The sequence below is a fragment of the Eubalaena glacialis genome, chromosome 6 (assembly GCF_028564815.1).
Source record: "Eubalaena glacialis isolate mEubGla1 chromosome 6, mEubGla1.1.hap2.+ XY, whole genome shotgun sequence".
Taxonomy (NCBI): Eukaryota; Metazoa; Chordata; class Mammalia; order Artiodactyla; family Balaenidae; genus Eubalaena; species Eubalaena glacialis.
This window is the reverse complement of record NC_083721.1, coordinates 146,188,665-146,213,262: the sequence shown is the minus strand read 5'-3', so window position 1 is coordinate 146,213,262 and position 24,598 is coordinate 146,188,665. Positions and strand designations below refer to the sequence as shown.

Sequence of the window (24,598 nt, the reverse complement as noted above, 5' to 3'; positions counted from 1 at the left end):
AGGTCTGGTATGTTTCAAATTGCATAAAAAGGAGAAAATACACAGGTTTAAATATAATAGTAACTTTGCAAGGACAAAGTAACACTACCTCTGGGAAAAAGAGCTAAGTGGGTAGAAGATAGGAGGGAGACTTTTCGATGTCAACCATTTGAGATTTGACTTATAAGAACAAATCAATGAAATAATAAAAATGTGATACATGTGGATGGCATAAAAATGAACACAGTGGTGCTCACCTTGGAACATGAGTGATTTGAATTTTTATTTAAAAATACTTTCACATTATTTTCCTTATATCAATAAATCAATATATAAGGGGCTCTGTACCTGCCAAGTACCACACATTTTATAACAGAATGCTTATGTCATACACATCCTGACCCTAAACTTTATCAATTCCAGAATACAGGTGGCAATGAAGAAAGATCTGTCTTTAATCCCAGCTGTCACTTAGTTGCAAAACCTCAGGCAAATCACTTTTGTTGCCTCAGTTTCCTCATCTATAAGATTAGTATTTCCTCATATAGCTATCTTAAGGTCCAGATGACACTGTGAGAATGCCGTATAAGTTCTATGACTGCATCATATGACATGTAACTAACTTAAAAATTACCTTACAAACTATCCTAAAATTACCCTGTATTTCCTTGAAGTCACATTTTTCTAAAATTTACAAATTACTTATGAATACAATAGTTAGGATTGTCTAAGTTCAAGCTCAAGCCCTCTAATATTAAAGTACCCTATGTGTCCAAGATACATTCACGTTACACCTCAAATAGAATTGATATCAACTAAGTGGAACCCCTCCTGGCTCTCGTTCTATGTGAGGATAAATAACTTTTTTTTTTTTTTTTTTTAATTTCTTGGCCGTGCTACATGGCACGTGGGATCTTAATTCCCCAACTAGGGATCGAACCCGCACCCCCTGGCAGTGGAAGCAGGAGTCCTAACCACTGAACCACTGAAGTCCCTAAATAACTATTTTTTTAACTGAGAAACGCTGAAGGTGTCTGATAATTAGAGTGACTACAGTCCCATATCATCACAGTATCTCTTCTTTTTGAATCCAAAGAGTGCCTGCTATCTTCAGCTTTGCAAACAGGCTAAAAAACCACGAATGACTGGTTCCTCATCCTGCTGTTACCCTTCCTTATCTATATTACCTGGAAAAGAGGATGAATGTTGTTCACCAGCACTTCCCTCAAATACTGTTTTGCAACACTTGTAAAACACTAAGGATTATTTCTTATTTTCAAAATCCAGTATGTGACTTCACTCTCATCTTGAGGAATTTAGTAATTTGGTAGTCGCAGTTCATGTTTACATCAAAATAGCCAATGATCAAAAATCAGAAGCCTCTGGAATTACTCCTGTTGCTTTTCTCACTCTAATACATCCCTACTTGCCACCAAGAGGCCTGGTAACAAAAGGCTCTCAATGATGACTCCAAATGATGAATTAATTCAGCATGCATCGTAAGGAAGACTGCATATAAGTAACCTCAGATTACTATGGTGTAAAACCCAAAAGGGGGAAAGGTTATCTTTGATTTCTAATATTTAGCACAGTGCTAGGAGCTTGGTAAATTTGTTGAGTAAATGAATTTCAGAAAAGCTTGATAATCTTATTTCCCAGTAATAGCAGAATAAAAGCAGCAAATTAGTGAATCAACAGAGGTAGTTCACCATAGTTAGAGCTAATTGGCAAAATCATTCCACCAAACAGCTCTGAACACTTCAGCAACGCCAGAAGGCATCGATGAATTAAGTAAGACAGGGCAAAAACAGACGTTCATGATCCCAAATTGTGTAATAAATTTTAAGAGGAAGAAAAGGTTTAACTATATTGATTGCATTGTTTAATGTGGAGGAGAGTACACACTTTAAAAAAAGTCTGCCCTAAAAGAATCCTTATTTAGCTCACTCTTCTCATTTTATAAATGTGTAAACAGTGCTGTTTGTAAAAGGAAGCCAGGATTGAAGCTAAGCTTATTGGCTCCTAATTCACAGCAATGCTTCAGTAGCCACATATGATAACATTTTAAACTGGAACACTGGGGAATAACTGATGTTAAGACTATTAAATTTTTTTAGGTCAGAACTGGTACAAACATATAAAATACCAAATCTTTACCAATTTCTCCTAGTAATACAACCTATCTCAAATACTGAATATGTACTTTCTAGAAGGAAATATTATTATGCATAAAGGGAATATTCTTTCACTTAAAACCAAAAGATAAACTCCCACAAATTTTAACTCTCACTGTAACAGAAAGAATAATGAATATTTCAAAAACCATTTTTCTCATGAATTGAAAACTATATGCTGGTAGTTTGTCCCTAGGTCTTCTATCCTTTCTCAAAAGTACTTTTAACTGAAAACAATATGCAGATGCAAAAAGATAAAGGAAGTAAACAAATGCACAGATTACAATTACACAAACAAGTCTTTCTTACAGCTAACAAGTGAAGGGCAATAATAGAAAGCTTACTACTACAGGAAAAACATGAGTTATTCAGATTTAAATTTTCTAGCTGCTTTTATTTCTCAGTTTAGGAAGCAACTTTAATATCTACATACATGTCGTATTCTATCTAACTGTGTAATTTCTCTCTGAGAAAACTTCCAAAATATCTTAGTTGATGTGGGGAGCAGGCATTCAATGTAACATACATGAATAACCACTTTTTTGAAAATCAACAAATGGTGGGAGGGTTAAGCAAGAATCTACCATATAGAATTTAAAGAAACTTAGTTGTATATGCTCATGCTATTTACTTGAAGGAATCTGCAAAAACTCCATTTTTGGAAAGGCTCAAATTTAGGAAGTACCTGCTCATAAAGTTTTTTACATCTTATTTGTTCCTATAACTTTTAATAAGAAACTTTATCTTCCAAGAGGAGAAAATCTGGACATAAAATTCTTTAACACTATCAAATCCTAAATCCAATGCTCTGCACTAGGTGGAAAAGTCACGGTTCTAAAATAACGTCATATGACAATACAACAAAAATATCAACAGCGATAAAAATGACTCAGCAAAAAGTAATGGTGGTGATGGTAATGGTAATAGCTAATATTTAATAAGCATTTTACTCCATGCTAGGCATTGTGCCAAGAAATGTATATGCACTTTCATTTAATCCTTACCAAAAACTTCTCAAGTAAGGTACTATTATTTCCATTTCATATAAGACACAAATAAAGCTGGGTATGACTTGCCTCAGATGATACGTGGTATGTGCTGGAGCTAGAATTTTAAATCAAACAATGTGGATATAGAGCCGCCCGCCACCCCTTTCTTAACCACAACGCTCGACTCTTAAGAAGGTCCTGGGGGGCTTCCCTGGTGGCGCAGTGGTTGAGAATCTTCCTGCCAATGCAGGGGACACGGGTTCGAGCCCTGGTCTGGGAAGATCCCACGTGCCGCGGAGCAGCTGGGCCCGTGAGCCACAACTACTGAGCCTGCGCGTCTGGAGCCTGTGCTCCGCAACAAGAGAGGCCGCGATAGTGAGAGGCCCGCGCACCGCGATGAAGAGTGGCCCCCGCTTGCCGCAACTAGAGAAAGTCCTCACACAGAAACGAAGACCCAACACAGCCATAAATAAATAAATAAATAAACTTGAAAAAAGGCCACAAGCAAAATTATTAAAAAAAAAAAAAAAAAAAAAAAAAGAAGGTCCTGGTCGTAAATTGATAAGGTAAGGTAAAAGACTGTTAATAATAACTTTGAAACCAACCTTGTTTTTCTTAATTTTAATAATTTTTCCCCCAGATGTTTTTGAATCTGAATAGAAAAACAAGTCCTGGTAGCCCCTTAGAGGAAACTGGACGGATGTTAAATATAGAATAAACTTTGTTCTTCCAGTAAAAACGACCCTGAAATAATTATTTTAGACACTCTACTTAGGGTTAATAACTGCTGAAAATAGCTTAAAAAAGAAGGCACTTATTTCTTTAATTTCGTGTATAACCAGTCCTTGATTATTTGTGGCAATAAAAGGGAGCAGCATCGGTACAGATAACTGAAAACTATGGATATTCTAACTCCCGTAAGTAAAGACAAGGCAGGGTATCCTTGATGGAACAGAGAAGGAAAGGAGCCATCCTCTCTTAAAGAGGCCTAGCAGGTTAACAGGAAGGAGTTCCCATACAGAGAAATAACAGGTAATACGTAATGTAACCAGTGCATAATACTTGTAATTCTCAAACTGGAGGAGTTAGATAAACAGTAAGTTTTTTAAAAATCCTACAGTTTAAAAAGAAGAAAAGCAATTATTCCATTCGTGGGAGAACTTTAATATGTAGTGTAAATGTAATACTGGCTCCTCAGAACACAGAAAGCAGGGGTTCTCAAACTTTGGCATGTATTAGAATCACGTGGAAGACTTGTTAAAACTTAGGATAAATCTTTAGGTGTTCAAGGTGTTAAATGAAAGATGGCCAGTCCAAACATCCAACAAGTATTTACTGAAGAGCCATGCGCCTCCAGATGAGATAGCAAGAAGGATGACAACCCTCTGAGCCTAATGCTCCCTGCTAACCTTATGGGCTCGTCTTAGACAAACAATGGGAACATAAATGTCATGCAGACTTTAAACCCCTACAGATAAGCTAGAACTCCCCAAAGCGCTAAACCCACCACCTAACTACCTATCTCATTATGAGTGCTATAGAGTCAAGGCGCAGGGGTGTGGGGTATTGTGAGACAACATGGATTCTTAAATCAAGCTATCATGTTTAGGAAGAACCACAAAAACTAAAGAAACCTTCATGTTCTTGATGAATATAAGGTTCTAGAATACACAAATTCAAGAGTGCAGTATATGATTTCCACCTTACAACACAATCAGAGATGAAAATTTTAAGTGAGCTCTTCAGACCGCAACTAATGTTATTAAACATAAACAGTTAAGTAAAAAATAAAGAACAGATGAAATGTAAACATCTGGCCAGGTTCATTTTTAGATAGCTCTTACCACACATCACCCAAAACAAAAAGACATATTACCTACAAGTTACAGACCTTAAATAGCTCAAACCTTGAGATCCTTAAATGCTTAGATTCTACTCTAGTCCTTAAGGGTGAAGAGCTGCTAGCAAAGAGCATAAAAAAACAGTGCTCACTTTGTAGGCAAGTTAAACCAATACGTCTTACACCTTAAACTTACACAATATTATGTCAGTTATCTCTCAAAAACAAACAAAAAAAAAAACCAGGGCTCAAAGCTGTAATCATAATGGCACTGTCATACCTCCTAAGGATATTAATATGTGGTCAACATAGTGGAAAGGTATCCAGCCAGTAACCATTAACATAGAAACTGGGGGCTTCCCTGGTGGCACAGTGGTTGAGAATCTGCCTGCCAATGCAGGGGACACGGGTTCGAGCCCTGGTCTGGGAAGATCCCACATGTCACGGAGCAACTGGGCCCGTGAGCCACGATTACTGAGCCTGCGCGTCTGGAGCCTGTGCCCCGCAACAAGAGAGCCCGCGATAGTGAGAGGCCCGCGCATCGCGATGAAGAGTGGCCCCCGCATGCCACAACTAGAGAAAGCCCTCGCAGAGAAACGAAGACCCAACACAGCCATAAATAAAATAAATTAATAAATTAAAAAAAAAAAAAGAAATTGGGATGTAAAGTCCTTCTAAAGTTGGTTTAAAAAGCCAGCTCAATCTGTACTCGTAGAAAATATTAAGGAAGTTTTATGTGTTAGAATGAAAACCTTTTGACAATTTCATTAATGAAATGTAGACAATCTAATTGGTATTAAATGGAAATGGAGATTACATATATATACACACCCATACACACATATCAGAGGATATGTATATTTAGGATGATGCACTGATAAGGGGTTAAATTTCTCTTTTAAATGTCCTTCCTGAGATGTCATTAGGAAAAAATACACTCCGAAGATAATTGGGAGTATCCAAAACAAAAACAAAGTTCTAGTCTTAGGCTACATTCCCCAGGATTTAAGTCCTTTACTACAGTACTTCAGTGTTTTTGTTATTTTAATATGTACTGTGAAGGGGGTCAGGGTTAGCACATAGCAAGTCCCAAACATATCGGCCCAGGTATTTTGCCTACGATGCATATGTACTTTGGAAAATGCTGCAACTGACAATCACTTGCCAAAAAGCAGTTATAATAACTAACTTTTTGCACCAGTTTAAGGTGGGTGGACATAACCTCAAACTCTTTAAAACTCTTCCTACCATGTGGGCTAGTTAACTTTGGCCCAATTTGCTTTCTGGAGGAGACTAAAGCTTGAGAGGTAATACTTCATTATTAAATCATACGTATATATATTTTTATATTTCATTATTAAACGGTATACACACACATACACACAAACACGTATTAACAAAGAAACCACAAAGAACGTGTGATACACTTGATTAAAATTTTTTAAAATACCAAGATTTCTGAATCAAAATAAAAGCTGCATGATATGGACTATATTTTTGATGCTCATCCATTATAAAAACCATAAAATACTAAAATGGGATCACACTGTAACATGATATACAAATGGAGGGGGTTGGCAATCACTGTTATACTGCTGAGTCTATTAAAGTGGAAATACCACTCATCTACTATATTCCCTATATGTAGGGAAAAGCCAGGAGTTCTGTAATTTATCTTATTGGGAGGATCTGAAACTACAAATAAAATTCTCAAGTGTAATTACTTGAGAACATACACTCAATGCATAGCATAAAATTATGCTCCTGAAAGACGGACTCCAAGAAGTTGCTACGTGCCAATGGGTATCTGCCTTACATATTTCAAAAGTATGACTTTAAAACGTATAAAATACCTGGAAAAAACATGGTACTGCTTAGTTACACACCCCCTGCAAAATACTGCTAATCTTAAAGCTGTCCACACAGTATCTAATTCAAAAGCTTCATTTGGCAGATGAAACTGACGCCCAAAAAAGGCTGTTTTGCCCCTCTGCTATATACAGTTGTGGATTTCTCTGATGAGGTTCAATTATCTAATTTCTTGTCTTCTATTCACAACAATGCTCTGTTAGTTGTCTCCTCTTTGTCCTGCATCTTACCGTCCCCTTGCCTCAGTCTTACCAAAAACACTGTAAGCAGGGCTTACTCTACCTCTTTCCCCTCTCCTTCCATCTTTCTCTCCAGGCCCCATTTCCCTTTCATGTCCCTCTTCATTAATCACTCACTTTTTCTCTTCCCTCAGTTATTTAGAATTAGAATTTTAATGTTAACTCTTTTACTATTTACTTTTACTATTTTCACTATTCATTCTAAAGCCAATATAATTCAGCACAAACATGTATTAACTTGAAGAAGCTTCTAATCATTATCAAGAAAGATACCAATCAAATCTTATACTTGAGGACACTGTTTCCACTCATGTTTGCATCTGTATTTTAGCTTCCATACAACCATCTTGGGGATAACCAGTAAATCAAAATATTAAACAACATTATCTTAACAAAAATCAAGTTATAAAGCTTGAGTCTGCTGCTCAGCTCTTCACTCTGTGACCTATTTAGTACCCATCATCATACAATCAGAACAGGAAAATCTTGTCAACGTATGATTCAATTAAATGAAGAAAGGATAAAAGAAAATCTTACCCCCAATGGTACTCTCTTGAAATTCATGAAATTGGCCCTTCACAAAACGAAGCACCAGGCTCGATTTGCCAACAGCAGACTCTCCCAGAAGTACTAATTTGAACTGGCATATTTTATTTCCAGTATTTGGCCCATTGGGTCTTGTTGCTCCTCGATTAGCCATGTCCAAATTTGAAAGAAGTCCCTAATTTCAGTCTCTTAAATGAACTTCCAGGATGCAAGGTGTCAATTTTTTTCTTTCTGGAGGTAGAGAAACCTGTAAAAAAACAAATATGAAGTAATTAAGTATACAAATCAGCAAAACAAAGCAAATCTACTATTAATCACTTTGGTAAATTCTCCCTGTAACACATTATTGCATGACAATTATAACCTCTAATAGACACTGAATGTCATTTAGTTTAATTCACTACCTTTGTCAATACTGTAAAGGCATGAGATTTGAACCTAAAATCATGCTGTAATTTTCAAGGCTTTTAAAACATTTTAAAGCTAACCTTTATCAAAGACTCAATTTTGTGCCAGGTGGTTTTAAGTACTTAACACAGCCACTCAACAATCCTGTAAAGTTGACTATTACAATCCTTAAAAATGAGGAAAACAGGCACAGAGAGGTTAAGTAACTTGAGGTCACACAGTTACTGTGACAGAGCTTCAACAGAGCTGAGTTTCAAACCCTGGCAACCTGAGAGGTGACTCAAGTACTTAGGTTAAAACAAGGGCTGTTTTGGGCTTCCCTGGTGGCGCAGTGGTTGGGGGTCCGCCTGCCAATGCAGGGGACACAGGTTCGAGCCCTGGTCTGGGAAGAGCCCACATGCCGCGGAGCAACTGGGCCCGTGAGCCACAACTGCTGAGCCTGCGCGTCTGGAGCCTGTGCTCCGCAACAAGAGAGGCCGCGACAGTGAGAGGCCCGCGCACCGCGATGAAGAGTGGCCCCCGCTCGCCGCAACTAGAGAAAGCCTTCCCACAGAAACAAGGACCCAACACAGCCAAAAATAAATAAATTAATTTTAAAAAAATTAAAATTAAAAAATTAAAAAAAAAGTTTTGAGTAAAATTAATAAGTGGAAAGCTCTTAGAATAGATCTTAGAACATAGTAACAGCTCAATAAATGTTGGCCATTATTATTTGAAGGCTTCTGTTAAACGGTACATGTTTTTTGTTTATTTAACGGTAGCTTTGGAGCAACAGACATATTAAGTAGGTGGTGTGTCTGGTGCCTAAAAGACTTAAAACTGTTTTCTGATGTGCTCAAGTACATCAGACGTGGAACTGTTAACTGTGGTTCTCTACGTGGTGAGTGAATTAGTGTCTTATTTAGTTATACTTTTCTGTAGTTCTGGAGCTAACAAACGTGTCGTTACTTTCTATTTAACACATTTAGAAAAAACTAGCCTGAAGGGCAACTTCTATGTCTTCTACTATTATTTAAGAACGCTAATTTTCAATCTCAAAGGAATTAGGGAACTTTCAAAGAACTCTTTTCCAATCTACTCACAAATCAATCATAATAGTTTTCTTCCATCTTTAATCAAAACCTGATCATGTGCTAATAACATTAAATCTGATGATTCCCCTTCTCAAATCACTGTTCTGTTTCATTTAGGTACCTAATAAGAAATTTGCCTTACCGATGAAATGAGTTTATACAAGAATCCCTCTTGACCATGAACTCATTAATAAACATATCCATGAGACCTTACATTCATGGCAATAAAATCACCTCTGCCTTACCTAAACAGCAGCTTTGACGAGTCCTTATCTTTTAGTAATACGTACTGAAATATTGACAAATGAAATAATAGGTCTGAGGTGCTTCCAAACAATGGGGGCGTAAATAAAACAAGATTGGCCATAAGATAACTGAAGCTAGGTGATGGGTTCATTATACTATTCGTCCTACTTCTGTACATTTAAAAAATTTTCTGTAATAAAAAAATGCTCCAACCCCACATCTACCCTCCTACCATCCCAAAAACATAACAGATTTGGGGATCTAATCCTGGCTAGCTATACCAATTTCTACTGGAGCAAGTGCTTTCATTTCAAAGCCTCTATTTCCAGTATACCTAACTTTCATAGCTGCTGTGGGAAGTAAACAAGAGACTATATATATTTTGATCTTTGATCAAAACTAACAGCAGCTTACATTTCTGGGTACTTATTTTGTGCCAAGCACCATCCTATGAATTAGGCTCACAGCAACCCTACGAGCTCTTTTTATTACCCCCATTTTACACTAAGAATAAAGTTTCTGAGCTGTCCTGAATTATCGCAGTGGTGTCCATGTGGGTTTTTTCCCTACTAGTTATGTGAAAGGCAATTGACTGGACACTTAGGCACCACTTCAGCAAAAGACAAAAACCAAATATGTGAATTATGACGTTCAGAGCTTGAAAAAGTCTCAGGAGGGTAACCAGCTTCCAGGGAGGCGAACAACAGAGAACGTTTAAAGGGCTCTACCCACTGAGTATATTCAGCGACCTACTTGTGCCGAGTTGTTTAAGGCTACGGTTCACCACCTTCCAACGATGAGACAAGAGTCCCTAGACAGCCCGGCTTCCCGAGCCGCCTCCTCCCTCCATTACCCGGCTCAGGGAGTCGGGGGGTAGGCGGAGCTCCCCAAATTCACACCTGCTGGAGGCCCCAGTTCCTCCTCCGAGAGCACCTGAGCAACTGACACCCAGCTCCGATCGCCCAAGCAGGCAGGCCCCGCCAGGCCCCTGGGCCGTCTCTCCCACCCTCCTCCCCCGAATCCGGCCTGCTTGTGGCCGGAGACCACCCCCCCAACCCCGGGCTGCCAGGACGGAGCAGGCGGAACCGCGGCCTCCGGCCCTCTCTCGCGGCGCCATCTTGAGAAGGGAACAGGGTGACACCCGTCGCTCCCTCGGCCGGTCCCCAAATCCTGGTCTCCGGAGCCCCTCGAAGGATGAGTCACCAGGGCCGGCGGGTCGAGACGCCGGGTTCGGCCCATCTCCGGTCCCGGGCCCCGACGCGCGAGAGAGAAGGGCGGAGGACTCCGCGCCGGCAGGGCCCGCGGACCACCCGGGGTCCCGACCCGCTCCGCGCAGGCGGAGGGCCGGCTCGGTTACCTGAGTCCGCAGCGCGCGGGGCCGCGGCGCCGAAGCTTCCGGCTGCAGGTCCCAGGCGGAGCCCGAGAGGAGGCTGAGGCTAAGGCGGCGGCGGCGGCGCGTCTCCTCGTCTCGCCGCTCCCCTCAGACTGGACGGTGCGGGGCTCGTGCCGCGGTGCCGCCCCCGTCGGTCTCCGTCTCCGCCTCCCGCCGCTCCGCCTTCCTCTTTGCTTTTTCCTCCTCCGCCGCCGCCGGCGCTCGAGTTCCCACTAATTCTTCTTCCTCCTCCCTCCTCCCCTCAGGCCGGCCGCCGGCTCCTTCGCTAACCAAAACACAAACACTCCAGTCCCAGCGCGGTAACCACTTCCGCCGCCCGGCGCCGGCCTCGCCGCCACGTCGCCGCACGTCGCGGACTACGCCCCTTCGTCACTTCCGGTCGTCCCCCGTCCGCCCGTTCCATCCACTCCCCCGCCCCTTCTCAGAGCCTGAAGAGTCCGGGCTGGGCCGCGGGGCGGGCGGCCGCGTCACGTGACCCCAGCGAGCCGCGGGGTCGGGTACGGCCGCGGGCCGCCTCCCCTCCCCCGCTTCCCCGGGGCGCGCGCGGCCCCGCCCCCGCCGGCGCCATTGTTATCTGGGCGGCGGTCCGTGGCTCTTCGTGGCCGAGGGCGGGGACGGGGCGGGGGTACTCCTTGGGCGGCCTGCTCTAGGGGGAGCCCAGGAGAACTTGGGTTTGTTGCTCCCAGCCGGTGTGGGGCGGCGAAGTTCCCTCTGTGAATATTAGCTCCCAGTTCCCCTTACCCTACCTCTGCAACACCCCAACTCTGCCAGCTCGGCTAAGGGGCCTTTTTGTGGGGGCTTTTCTAGCACAAGAGAGCCTTCCAACACGTCCCTGGGGATGGGTGGATAGGTAAGGGCATTTACTCCAGGGAGGAGGATGCGATCCTCCCCCCCCCCCCGAAAGTTGTCTTTAGGCGGGGACATTTTCCATAATAACTTGCTTTTCTTGAGAGCCTACCTGTTTTGGGTGCGGAGGGGCAAGTTATAAAATAATAGGTAGCTTTTACAAAGAATTTCCCGTCGCGGGTTACTGCACTAAACGCTTTACAGGAATTATGCCATTTTCTTCCTACGCTATGAGGCTCTCACTCTGAAACTAGCTCTATCGTCCGCCTCTCTACATTGGAATATTACCTCCCCAAAGTGGTCCTCGCCGCAGTCTAGCACAGCGGCTGGCAGCCGGGAGTCTTCAGTCGTGGCTGTGGAATTCACGAATGTGCCGTGCCTGTTTTACAGGTAAAGAATTTGAGGCACAGAGATTGTGTAACTTGTCCAAAATCACCGCGGAGTAGGTGATGAAATTGTGTTCTAACCTGCAGGCTGGCTCCAGAATCTGAGTTCTTAAGCACAATTCCAGTAAAAGAACCCAAGACATTCATTAGCTTCCATTGCAGACCTACTTAAGACAAGCTGTTTTGGCTCCATCTCACACAACAGTCCCTGGCTGGGCATCTGAAACAAAACAAAACAAAATTCCTTTCGGAATTTGGTAGAATGTTAAATCGATTTTTCCTCAGGATGAGGGTTGCTTTTTCAGTTTGCTGTTTACTATTTATAGCCCTGCCGTGAGGCCATCAGTATTGATCGTCTAGATGTGTACTTGGCCTAAGGTATCCTGTCGGTGCTCAATCAACATTTTGCAATGAAGGTGATTTGAACCCTTGAACAGCCAGCCTTTCAGATCAACCTCCCAGTTACTAACCCCAAGAACATGATGTGTCATGTGCAAACGGTGTCTGTGGCACTTTATCCCAAGGGGTGGTTCCAATATGGTATGTTAGTCATGGTGATACCTCTTGGACAATCCCAGGAAGAATCAGGAAATAGGATATGTCACATCAGTTTTGGCATGTCAACAGTATGCCCCAAACCAAACCTATTCCATCCCAAACATGCTTCTGCTTGGTGACTGGTATTAACAGCCTCCCAGTCACCTAGACTTGAAAGAGCAGAATCATCTTCAGCTCTTCGTTGTCCCAGTCTGTCACCCAAAATTCTCTAATTCCAAATCTAAGCTCTAATCCCAAAGCCTGGGCCATGGTAGTATTTGTATAAGCTGAAATTAATGCACACTCCTGCCTTTTCAACCCATTCTTTACACTTTGGCCAGTCACTCTCCTACTCAAAAATATGCAATTGCTAAATAGAGTACAAAGTTCTTCAACTCTGGTCCCAACCCATGTTTCTTTCATTCTATTTCTAAAGCCTCCCTCTCCCCAAACTCTTGCCTTGTGACCTAATCATACCAGTCTACTCTGTGTTCCCAGAGTGTCTCCTGTGTGTTTCCATCTTGGCATCTTTGATCACTTTGTTCTCTGCACCTTGGAATACCACTACCTCTCATCACTGCAGGTCTCACCTTGGCCAGGATGCCAACTCCTCTGGATGGCATCTGAGGCTACTTCTACTGGATTTAGTGGTCTTTTTCCTGTAGTTTCATGATACTTTACTCTCTGTAATAGTTCTAATATGTATCTGCCTTACTTTACAGTTAGAGAGTACCTGCCTAGACTTTCCTCCTCAGGCTTTCATTCCCATTAGAATTTTAAAGTTCTTAAGGACCAGGACCATAATTTATTCATGATTTAAATTCCTCTCAGAGGAACTTTGATTGATATAATAGGGACTCCCCAAAATTTGTGAGCTTAATTGCATTTTTTGTTTTGGCCGTGCCATGCAGCTTGTGCAATCTTAGTTCCCTGACCAGGGATCAAACCCGGCCTTTGGTAGTGAAAGCACTGAGTCACTAACTACTGAACCGCCAGGGAATTCCCGAGCTTAATTACATTTAGAATGGTGAACATTTGACTTAAGTCCTCACAAATAACACCTGGATGCTGAAATTTATACATTGTTAGGAACTCCCCATCATTGTTCTAGGGTATTGCTTCCTCATTCATTTCTTTCTACCAATTTTTAAAATATTTATTTATTTATTTATTTTGGCTGTGCTGGGTCTTAGGTGAGGCACACAGGATCTTTGTTGCGGCATGCAGACTTCTTAGTTGTGGCATGCATGCGGGATCTAGTTCCCCGACCAGAGGTCTAACCCGGGCTCCCTGCATTGGGAGCGCAGAGCAGAGTCTTACCCACTGGACCACCAGGGGAGTCCCACTTTCTACCAATTTTGTCTTTTAATTCACCTGCTTCGTGAGGGAATTCCTGGTGGTCCAGAGGTTAGCAGCACTTTCATTGCTGGGGCCTGGGTTCAATGGTCGGGGAACTAAGATCTTGCAAGCTGCGGGGCAAGGCCAAAAAACCCCCAATTCTCTGTATTCATGAATACATTCCACAGTATTTTATAGTTTAGTCATAATGTTTACCTGGGGAGTGCTGCTCCAGTGGCTGGTACCTCTAAGATCCAGTAGTAATTTTGGAGAGATGGAAATGCCACAGTAAAGCTTTGCTTTTGTACTGCCACTCACAATAGGCCTGTTTTTTTTTTTCCCTAACCCTGGATAACTGAGGAGGACTGATAATTGGATACATTCTAGTAGCAAATGAGAGATCCTACTGAAGCCGTGTAACTTGGAGTGGGACTTGAACCCACAGGCCGGGACCTAAACCCAGCCAAAACCCAGACTGGGACTTGAACCCATGGTCTTTTAACGGAGATCACACCTAGTCTCAGGACTTAATGAAGCTCAGGTTCTTGATGTCTCATCGCAGAAAGAATTCAGTGAGAGACAAAGTGATAGGTAAGAAGTGGATTTATTTAGAGAGAGACACACTCCAAAGACAGGGTGTGGGCCATCTCAGAAGGTGAGAGCAGCACGAGGGTACGGGGGTTGTCAGTTTTTATAGGGGTGGGTAATTTCATAGGCTAAAGAGTGGGAGGAGTATTCCAGCTATTTTGGGGAGGGGGTGGGGATTTCCAGGAATTGGGCCACTGCCCACTTTTTGACCTTTATGGTTGGTCTTGGAACTGTCATGGCGCCTGTGGGTGTGTCATCAGCTTGCTGATGTGTTACAATGATCGTATACTGAGGCTCAAGGTCTAGTGGAAGTCGACTTGTCCACCATCTTGGACCTATCTGGTTCTAATCTGTTTATGTCATGTCCTCAGGCTATGTTATTCTTTTAAAGGTTGTGCCCTGCCCCCTTCTCTCCTGTTTAACTACTAGGTGGTAAAATTTCTTAAGGAAGCTACAAAATGGATGGAGCCTAAATAAAGTCATGCAGAACTGAACACTGCCCTTAGTGCTGCCTTTGCCCTCAAATCTCTAAACACCGACTCAGGAATTCCCAGCACCTTGCATCTCTCAATCATCCACAGCACTCCATGTCTTCTACCTTCTCCTCCAGGAAATCTTTCCATTGTGTAGTTGAAGAATGACTTTTTGCCTAGATGGTAATGAATGGTAACATTTACTTTTAACTGGGACTGTCTGGAGGCAAACTGAAGGGTAATTCTGGCATAAGGAATTGTAGGCATGGTGGCAAGGCAGTGAGAAAAAGGCTATGGAAACTTGAGCTATTCAGGTTTAAAAGCTAGTGTCTTTGCAGGGCATCATGAAAGCCTCAGCTCAATGTCACATACTTAAGGGATTTCTAAGCCCATCAATTCTAAAGTAGCTTCCCTCCATATTAAAGTGTTCTGTTTTCTTCATGATACTCATCACTCATCATGGGAAATGATCTTATTTATTGGTTTACTTGATGGTTATCTATCTCTACTAGAATATAAATTCTATGAGGTAGGGATTGGCTTAGTCCATTGCATTCCCAGAACTGACACAAAATGAGGACTCAGTACTGTAGATATTTGTAAACAAAAGAATCGAATGAACACTTATACAGACATACCTTGATTTACACACAATCAAGTCATTTAAATTGCTTAGGGGGAGAAGAATATTTATATTAGCTATCTAGAAAATTACAGTACACTGTTTTTACAAATGTAAAATAGTATCCCTTAACCACTTTTTAAAAAAATTTGGATTTTGCAAGTTTTTCATTAGGCTTTCTTAAAAAAGTGGAATCTCATAAATTTCATTCAAATTCTAAGCGAGGTGTTCTGTATCCCCTATATGTGTAGAGCATGACAAATATTCACCAAATACACATTCATTAAAACTTGAGTTTAAAAAAAATCCCATACTTAATTTTGAGTTCGCCACATTATTTTAAAAATTCAATATGCATTATTGTGTAATGCATTTCAAATTTTAATATATTTACTTGAAATGCTATTTAAAGCCTATTTATTGAAGTGTGTTTTCAAAGACTTTAAGATGTTCCTTACCACAGCTGCCAAATATAGTAACTTTACAGAATTTTTAAAGGATGTCTTAAGCGCTGAAAGAACTACATGCAGTGTGCATGTACTTTCACAAGGAAGGATCTAAAATTGGTGGTCACCACCAGAAAGAGGGTTATTTATTCTCTGATCGCCAGTAAAATTAATAGACCCGTGGCCAGGAGGAGGCCCCTGGCTGAAACCATCCTAACGGGACTGCGTTGCTTGGGAAACCAAAGAGAAGTTTGGGGTCATTTGCTCTAGAGCCCAAGACCACATCCTTCAAGTTTTCCTGCCCTCCAAATCTACTAAAGAAGGGGGAAAAAAGAGAGAAGGAATAAGGGAGGATGGGGGGAATGAAGGGGAGAGAAAGAGGAGCGGGGGAGAGGAGAAAGAAGGAGAGAGATGGGCGGGGGCCTGCCCTGGAAAGAGCTGCGCTCCAAGCCCCGCCCCCGTTTCCCAGGTAACCGGTTAAACAGACCTCCATCTCCTTTTCCCCAGTGAACTCTGCTAGGTGTGAAGTGGCGGGCAGGAAGCAGTGGGCAGGGAGTCCGAGTGGAGATGTGCTCTTTTGTGAGAGTGGGGTCCCCCAAAGGGTTGGGGCCCTCCAAGGGATTGTGATCTTCCCTCGAGCCAGGTACAGCTTACCCCTTAGAGATGAGTGCCCTTGGAGGAATGAGGGTATCTGAGAGGAAATCTCCCCTGAGCATGGACGTGGCACTCACCCAGGAAGGAAAAGATGACTTAGGAGAGAGAAGGGTCTTCATGGGAACAACATCTCCCACGGAGTTGGGGCTCAGAGTCGGATTAGGAAAAGAAGATTCTCCATGCAGTAATAAATATGAGGAGAGGATGGCTTCACCGGAAACAAAATGTCCATCGAGCAATGGGCTTGATATAAGATTAAAAAGACAGAATATTTCTAGGACTTTAATGGACAGGAGTAATTTAGGAGTCAACAGGGTCTCAGCCTCACAGGAAACAAACTGTCCTCTGAGAATGTTGCCAGGAAGAGCGGGTTTAGAAAATGAGCGTTTTCTGGCAGGGTGTTGTCCTCGAAGGGTAACACAGTCTCCACTGGGCCTGGTGTGTGAAAGTCCACAGGCTCTAGGGAGCAGGAGATGTCCTGTGGCTGGTGACCCTAAAGAGTTAGGGGCTTCAGTGGGGAAGCAACATACTTTGGGTATGGAACCCAGACAGGAACTGGAAAAAGAGTCCACCTGTGTGGTGATGAAGCCCAGCATGGAGATGCAGCCTCATGTGGAGGTGGACATAGGGCTCCCCCAACCAAAGGATCCAGATGAAAGTAAGCCTACAGAGCCCCAAATGGGCTTGGTGATAGAACCTCCTGAGTGCCAGTTGGCTCAACAACCTGAAGTGCAAAGAGAGGCTGAGAACATTGAACCAGGAGTAGAACCTCCAGATCGCATCAGACCCATATACTCTGGGAAATTTTTTGATCGGTTGCCTTGCTTGCCAAGTGTAAGTTTTTTCCTAGTACTTTCCCTAGGAACTATGTATAGCCATGTCTCTATCAAGATGATAAAGTAGTGAGACTTGTTTGGATTTGCGGAGTCAAACTGCAGAGATTTTGTTGAGATTCTGATATTCCTTGTCCCAAGAGACTCTTTCCAGCTGTTACTTTGTCCGATCTCTGACTCTCTGCCTCCTTTTCTAATGTCAGCTTTGTTTTCTGTGCACACGAATGGTTCCTCTTGATTTTTCCCTCCTTTCTCCTTTGACCTACATTTCATTCCTCAATCTGCATTTTCTCAACCCTCCAACTGCAATACATGTTATATCCTAATATTCACGTACTTTTTTCAAAAACAGTTTGCTTTTTCTATTCATTATTCTGTGAGTTATTTATTCTTTCAGCAAAGACTTGTGGTGGTCCTTATGCTGGGTCCAGGGCACTATCAAATGAAAAGCACATGATTCTTATCCCATGGGTTTAGGCTCTCACTCCAATGTTGGCGACAATAACTAAACAAATATTATATAGATGTCTAAATGCATAGAAAACAAATTCTTCCTTAATAGAAGTACACTCTAAATATGAAGCACAATGGAAAGTTCGGACAATTTTTTTTTGGAGGAGATAGGAAAGGCTTTACAGAGCAAGTAATATTTCAGCTAATTTAGAAAGGTGTCAGTATTTGTCAGATGGAAACGGTTGGAGCATCTTGGGCAAAGAATGGCGTAGAGTATGACCAAAGCTTCTTGTGTTGGGAGGTATAAGCAATTCTGTTTAGCCAGCATGGTGGTAAGAGATGAAGAAGAAATCTAAAGGTCCAGAATGCAGGGGTAAAACATATGGGTACAGAAGCAATGGTGGATCTTCATGAGGGAAGAAATAAATAAAATTTGCCTTTTGGAAAGATAATTCTGATATGAATAATAATGGTGGACTGGAATTGGGAAGATATTGGATGACAGGAAAAAGTTAGAAGGCTATTTCAAGGTAATGATGGCCTGAAATTAACGTAGAGTTGGAAAGAATTGGAGAGGAGAGAGCAATTCTGAGAACGTTTTAGGAGATGGTATTGTTAAGAATTGCCATCCAGTTGTGGATCTATGTGGTGAAAGAGAGGGAAGTTGATGGATGACTTAGGAATTTCTAGGTTGATAATGAGACATCTTCTGGTTTGGTGACACACGAATATCTGGTGTTGGCCATCCTGAGTTTCAGATATTTACAGGATATCAGATGAAAAAGCCAGGGAGACAGTTGGAGCCATGGGTGGAAATGGGACAAAGAAGGTCTAGGCAAGATCTTACCTTGGGAAACACATGAGATGATCAGAGAAAGAAATGTCAACTAGGTGAGTTCTTGAGGACAAGGATTTTCTCTTATTTATCATGTAGCTTCATGGCATATCACAATGTCCAGCTTATACTGGTCATTCAGTAAATATACGTTTGATAAATGGAAGGAAGGCTGGATGATTAAGTGGGAGAAAAAACAGTCAGAGAAGAAAGAGGTGAGTCTGAGAGGGTGGTATTGAGCAACATAAGGGGAGCATCCTTAAAGTATTCTGGGAATAAAGGAGAGATTAGAGAACACAGTTCTGCTGAAGTGGTCACAGGGATTCTGCAGAACTGTTTGTTTGTTTTTTTTTTGGCATCTGCAGACTTTTGTTCCCCTTGGGACTCAGGGTGTTCTTTTGTCTTCGACCCACTTTGCTTTCTGGTTCCGTTACTGGATTTCCCCAGCCACTCTCTTCTCACTTGACCATGCCTGCTTCTCCTTTCTGGATCTGTTCTGCAGTCTATGGGTCTATGGCTTCAGACCTGATCTCACGCACAAGCAGAAACCAGCTTCCGGTTTCCAATACTGGCAGTTCTAAAACCTCTGCTTCCTGCTACCTCTCACGTCCTCCTTTCTAAATGTGAGAGGACAGGGAAGAGAGCTTCAAGGAGAAAGTGACCAACAGTGTTAAAACGTCTCTGATAGGGTAAATAGAATAAAGATGAATTAGCTTTGGGCATTAAGGGAATTAGCAACATAGTGAGAATGCAGATTCCAATATACTGAAGAGTGAAATTAGAATTGGAGAAAACTATTGTAACTTTTTTTTTCCCTTAAGAAGTGTGGCAGTGAAGAGAACAGAGTAAAGATTCCATTTAGGAATACTTTTATTTATTTAGTGAATCTGTAGGGGAGTTTGAGATAACACAAATGAGATAATGGGTGGAACCAGACCCTAGATAAGCAGGAGGCAGTGGAAACGGGATCACAGGCCAGGGGAGAGATTAGCCTAGACTAGAAACAAGGTTCCTTTTAAAATAATTTTTTAAATATTAAAATATCTACTTTCACTATAAAACAAAGATAATAACATGGAAAATTTAGAAAACAGGAATGAAAACACAATAATATTATCACCCTAACACTATGCCTACTGGCACTTTGCTGCCCTCACATTAATTGTTATCAGTGGCTTTACTATATCAACATCACTACCCATGGAGCTTTGCAGGTATTAACTCTTTACCGGTGAGGAAACTGAGGAAAATTAGATAATTTGGCCAAAGTCTTACAGCTAAGAAGTGGTAGCCCCAGGATTTGAAGTCACCACTTCCAATTTAAGAGTCTGAGTTCTAGACTGTACTATACTTCCCATGACACTTTTCTCCTAATTCATTTTTATGTAGTTGTTACAGCAAGCATAAAAATTGTCTTGAGTTTTCACTTACTATTATTTAATAAAATTTTCAGTGTTATTACAGAGAACTTAAAAGGTGTTTTAGTGATAAAAGCAATATTTCCTTAAGCCCATATATGATTCTTTAGATAACTCATTCCCTCTCTTTTTGGACAATAGATTTTTTTCCAGATTTTTCTGTAAAAATAGTCTATGAACTTCTTTATGTATATGTTTTAGAATATTTCCTTAGGATAGAGTTTCCACAGAAGCCAAAGGATGAATCTTTCTCTAGTTCTTGTTGCCAAATCCCTTCCTAAAAGATTGTACCACTAAGTTTTAAAAACTAATAATGATTTGTAAGGCATTGTTTTAATTCACATTTCTTTGATTTATAGTGAGATTGAAAATTGTTTCATATGTTTGTTTTCATTGTTTTGGTTTTTTTTATTCTTATATCTGGTCATCTTGCTGAACTCTGATTGGTCTTAATTGCTTATTATTTCTTTTGGATTTGCTAGGTAGACAATCATATTGACACTTTTGTCTTTCCTTCTTTAATATATATAACTCTCATTTCAATTTCCTATCTCACTGCATTGCCTACGATCAATAATACAATATTGAAAGGTCACTTTTCAGACTTTAATGGGAATGATTCTAATGGTTCACCATTAAGTATTATTTTTGCCATATCCAGTCCCAGTTTGCTAAGTATGTTTAAAAGTCAGGAATAGAGCTTGAACTATGAAGAGCTTTCCCCACGTTTGTTGAAATATATCTTTCCTGAATTAATACAGTTAATTTTCTAATAGCAAACCATCTTCATATTTTTGGGCTAAACCCTACTTGGTTGTGATATATTATTATTATAATATATTCTAGGATTTGATTTGCCAGTTTTTAGTGGGATTTTTGCATCTATGATCCCATGTAATATTGGACACAGTTTTCCTTTTTGTGTTATCTTTCTGGGAGTTTGGTATTAGGGTAATGCTAGCACATGAAAAGAATTGAGAAGTCTTCCATATTTTCATTTTCTTTATGCTTGTAACAGTTTAGATATTGTGTGTATTATCTACTTCTCGTAGGCTTAGTGGAACACGTACAACTGATAGGAAAAGAATAGGAGATCCCCAGCATCCTGATCAAGGGATGGGATGGTGAAGTATTTGATGCCCCTGAGTTCATCCAGTTTCAGAGAAGGGAAGAAGTTCATTTGGGAGAGGTCAAAACCCATTTTCAAGTATGACAGTGAGCAGAGTTCAGATGGAAATACCTATGTGAAGAGCCTGCTAAAATCAACCTGCGTGGACACTAGCTTTTCATCAGGGTGCACTCAGGAAACTGTCGTCTCCACGAGAGGCCGCTCCAGTGTTGGGGGGAGGGGAACAGATGCATCTCACTGTAAGGACACTCATACTGTGGTTTGAAGTTGCTGCCCAGAGTTGGCTGCAAGTGAAGGTCTGCTCTGATGGATTTATGAGACCCCATTAGGCCTTCTCGTCCTGCTGGTAAAACAGTCATTGGTATAGCAGCAAGGACCTGTATTCAGGAAAAGCCAAGAAATGGTGGCCCAAGAGGAGAGTTTTGGAGTGCTCTTCAAGAACTAAAGAGTCTGGTAAAATGAGGTCCTCTCTGTGTAGACCCTTGAAAGGGCTCTTGGACAGCACTCTGGTAGAGATCAAAATCTCTCTAATGGTCATTTCTCCAAGACATCCTGACGCTGTCCCTTGATTGACATTAATGCACTGACTATGGCAGAAACCTTGGGGTTATTAAGACTAAACAACTCAACCTTACAAAGTGCATTGATAAATGGTATTGAGGCCTGAAGTACAAAGAGGAGGAAGGAAGAAAAGTTTCAAAGAAAGGTTTTAAAAAGATAATATTGTCTACAATGACTAGACTGTATCATTTTTCATCTTTGTAGGCGCTAGGGCTACAAAGATGAAAAATGATACAGTACCGTCTTTCCAAAAACCTTACAGTCTAGAGACTTGAGACCAATAGACCAATGATTTTACAATGTGGTAAATGTCATGCAAAGGGATGCCTTATTTTTTTCCTCTTCTACACAAAGAGACCCTGATAGCTATTTGGGGGATGGGTAGAGGCAAAGGGGTCACCTATTTGTAAATCTTGTGAGAACCTGATAGTCATGCAAGCCCTGATACTCAAAAAAAAAAAAAAAAAAAAAAAAGTCACAAAGATTCATTCTGTCTGAATTTGCAAAGAGCCAATCTCTGCAGAATTCTGAGAAGTGGGTGGTTTTATTTGCCTAATGGGTTCAGGGCCTTCTGGGCAGAAAGATTGATGCCATCATTCCTAACTTTTTTGCTGAGATATTCCAAGTTAGGAATATCTATGAGTAAAACAGCGTGATCTTGACCAAGGGAGAGATTGGGACCATTATGCCAGCCCACACTGAGTTTGGAGAGTGGATGATTATGGGTCAGTGGGTCTTCAGCAGCTGAAAATGGTCTTGTATCAACCTTCCTGAGTTGACTTGAATCATACTTGGTCACTGAAACCTGCAATATTGGGGACCAACTGATGAGGTGGCCAAGGGAGGTGGCACTGCTGTGGCTGGGAACTGAGGAAGGAGGTGCCTGAGTGAGGAGGTGGTCAGTGCAGTTGGGAGTTTGATTACAGACAGAGGGCCTGAGCAGATAAGTAAAGACTGAGGACAGTAGGAGCCAGGTTTCTTACTGGTAGAGAAAAAACTTAGTAATACGAAAAGGAGAAGGATAGAAGGAATCCTGTTGTGTTGGATTGTAATTGGAGGTATTGGTGGAAACTCATGGTATATCTATGTCTATGTCTATGTCTATATCTATATGTATATCTATATCTATATATCTATGTCTATATCCATGTCAATATCTAAGCTAGATACATTTTACTAAGCAGAGTATCATAGAATTGATATAGATGTAAGTGTGTGGGGTGTGTATACACCACACATTTCCTAGCTCCATCCTCTAAGAGGATCTAGAAACAATGTTTACTTAGTAGCAATGAACACACCAGAACCGGGATCTTGACTTCTAAATATCATTCTCTACTAAAAGGAATCAGGACTCTTTGGGGGAATGGCTGACTCTAGGGCTGGTGTAGTACGCTATGAACTTGGAACACCTTTGAGAACAAAAAAGTAAGAAAATGCTCAAAGAATAATGCAGATATGTCAAAGGGGTGCAGAAACAAGCTTGAAGGAGCTCCCAGTGGCCCAAACTGTTATACTTTGAGCACTGAATAAAATTAACATTGAATAAAAGGGGAAGGGAGGGAGAGATAAACTAGGAGTTTGGGATTAACAGATACACACTGCCATATATAAAATAGATGAACAACAAGGACCTACTGTATAGCACAGGGAACTATATTCAATATCTTGTAATAACCTATGGAAAAAAATTGAAAAAAATAACCAAATCACTTTGCTGTAAACTGGAAACTAACACAATATTGTAAGTGAACTATACTTCAATTAAGAAATTACCATTGAATAAAGCAGAAATCCATGAGCCCATACTGATATACATACATGAGTGTTTGAAAAAATAGCAAGAAAAAAAAATTTCCTTGCAGTATAGTGTAGATGGAATGATGGAATTAGAAAGTCACCATTTGGCATCCATCATAGTAGTAATGATTTAGGTAAGAGTCATCAGTGGATGACTCTTAAAACAGTAGGTAAAAGTTTAGTGAGGAACTGGATATTTACACAGAATAATTTTTTAAATTGATACATAGTTGATTTACAATGTTGTGTTAATTTCTGCCGTACAGCAATGTGATTCAGTTACACATATATATAAATCTTTTTTATATTCTTATCCATTATGTTTATCACAGGATATTGAATATAGTTCCCTGTGTTTTACATAAGACCTTGTTGTTTATCCATTACATAGAATAATTATTGATTACAAACTTTACAGTGGAGAAACCTAGCTGGCTTTACCTTCCTTTAGTGATCAAAGTTAACACTATCAGTAATAGGACAAATTGACAGCGTGTGCTTCCTGATAGAAAAACACAGCATTGTTCCTCTGATAGCCCTGACAAAAATGTATAGCTTTCATCATAAGAGAACACTAGTCAAACCCAAACTGAGGAACATTTAACAAAATAACTGACCTATACTCAATAAATGTCAAGGTCATAAAAGATAAGAGAACATTAGGAACTGTTCCTGACCAAAGAAGACAGAACAGACATGACAAGTAAATGCTATGCATGTGTGCTGGTTACCGAGGCACTTGGATCCTGACTCCCCTCAAGAGGACCTGCTGGGTGGGGGTCTGGGCCGGGGTCGGGGGGTGGGGAGAGTGTAGCCGGTTGACAGACTTCACCTGCTGCCCCATGGATCCCCTGCAGCATTCCTTCACCAGGCCTCACTCCCCAGGACAGAGCAAGGCAGGGACTCTAGAACTGAACTTGTTT

General features: G+C 41.2%; 2 protein-coding genes across 3 annotated transcripts in view; one reads left to right on the top strand and one right to left on the bottom strand.

The window, feature by feature from the left end:
* The window catches only part of RAB5A (RAB5A, member RAS oncogene family), a 31,434-nt gene extending 20,336 nt beyond the window's left edge, over positions 1-11,098 (bottom strand). Inside the window, exons 1-2 of one of the 2 annotated variants that reach the window (XM_061193707.1) lie at positions 10,721-11,098; positions 7,628-7,883 (exon numbers count right to left, since the gene is read on the bottom strand). In XM_061193707.1, coding sequence (XP_061049690.1) covers positions 7,628-7,790 — 163 coding nt within the window. In that variant the 5' untranslated portion in view covers positions 7,791-7,883; positions 10,721-11,098. The remainder of the gene's footprint in view (positions 1-7,627; positions 7,884-10,720) is intronic. The other variant, XM_061193706.1, reaches the window with a different exon arrangement.
* Positions 11,099-16,559: 5,461 nt separating this feature from the next.
* The window catches only part of EFHB (EF-hand domain family member B), a 48,368-nt gene continuing 40,329 nt past the window's right edge, over positions 16,560-24,598 (top strand). Inside the window, 1 exon segment of the mRNA XM_061193704.1 lies at positions 16,560-17,480. Coding sequence (XP_061049687.1) covers positions 16,560-17,480 — 921 coding nt within the window.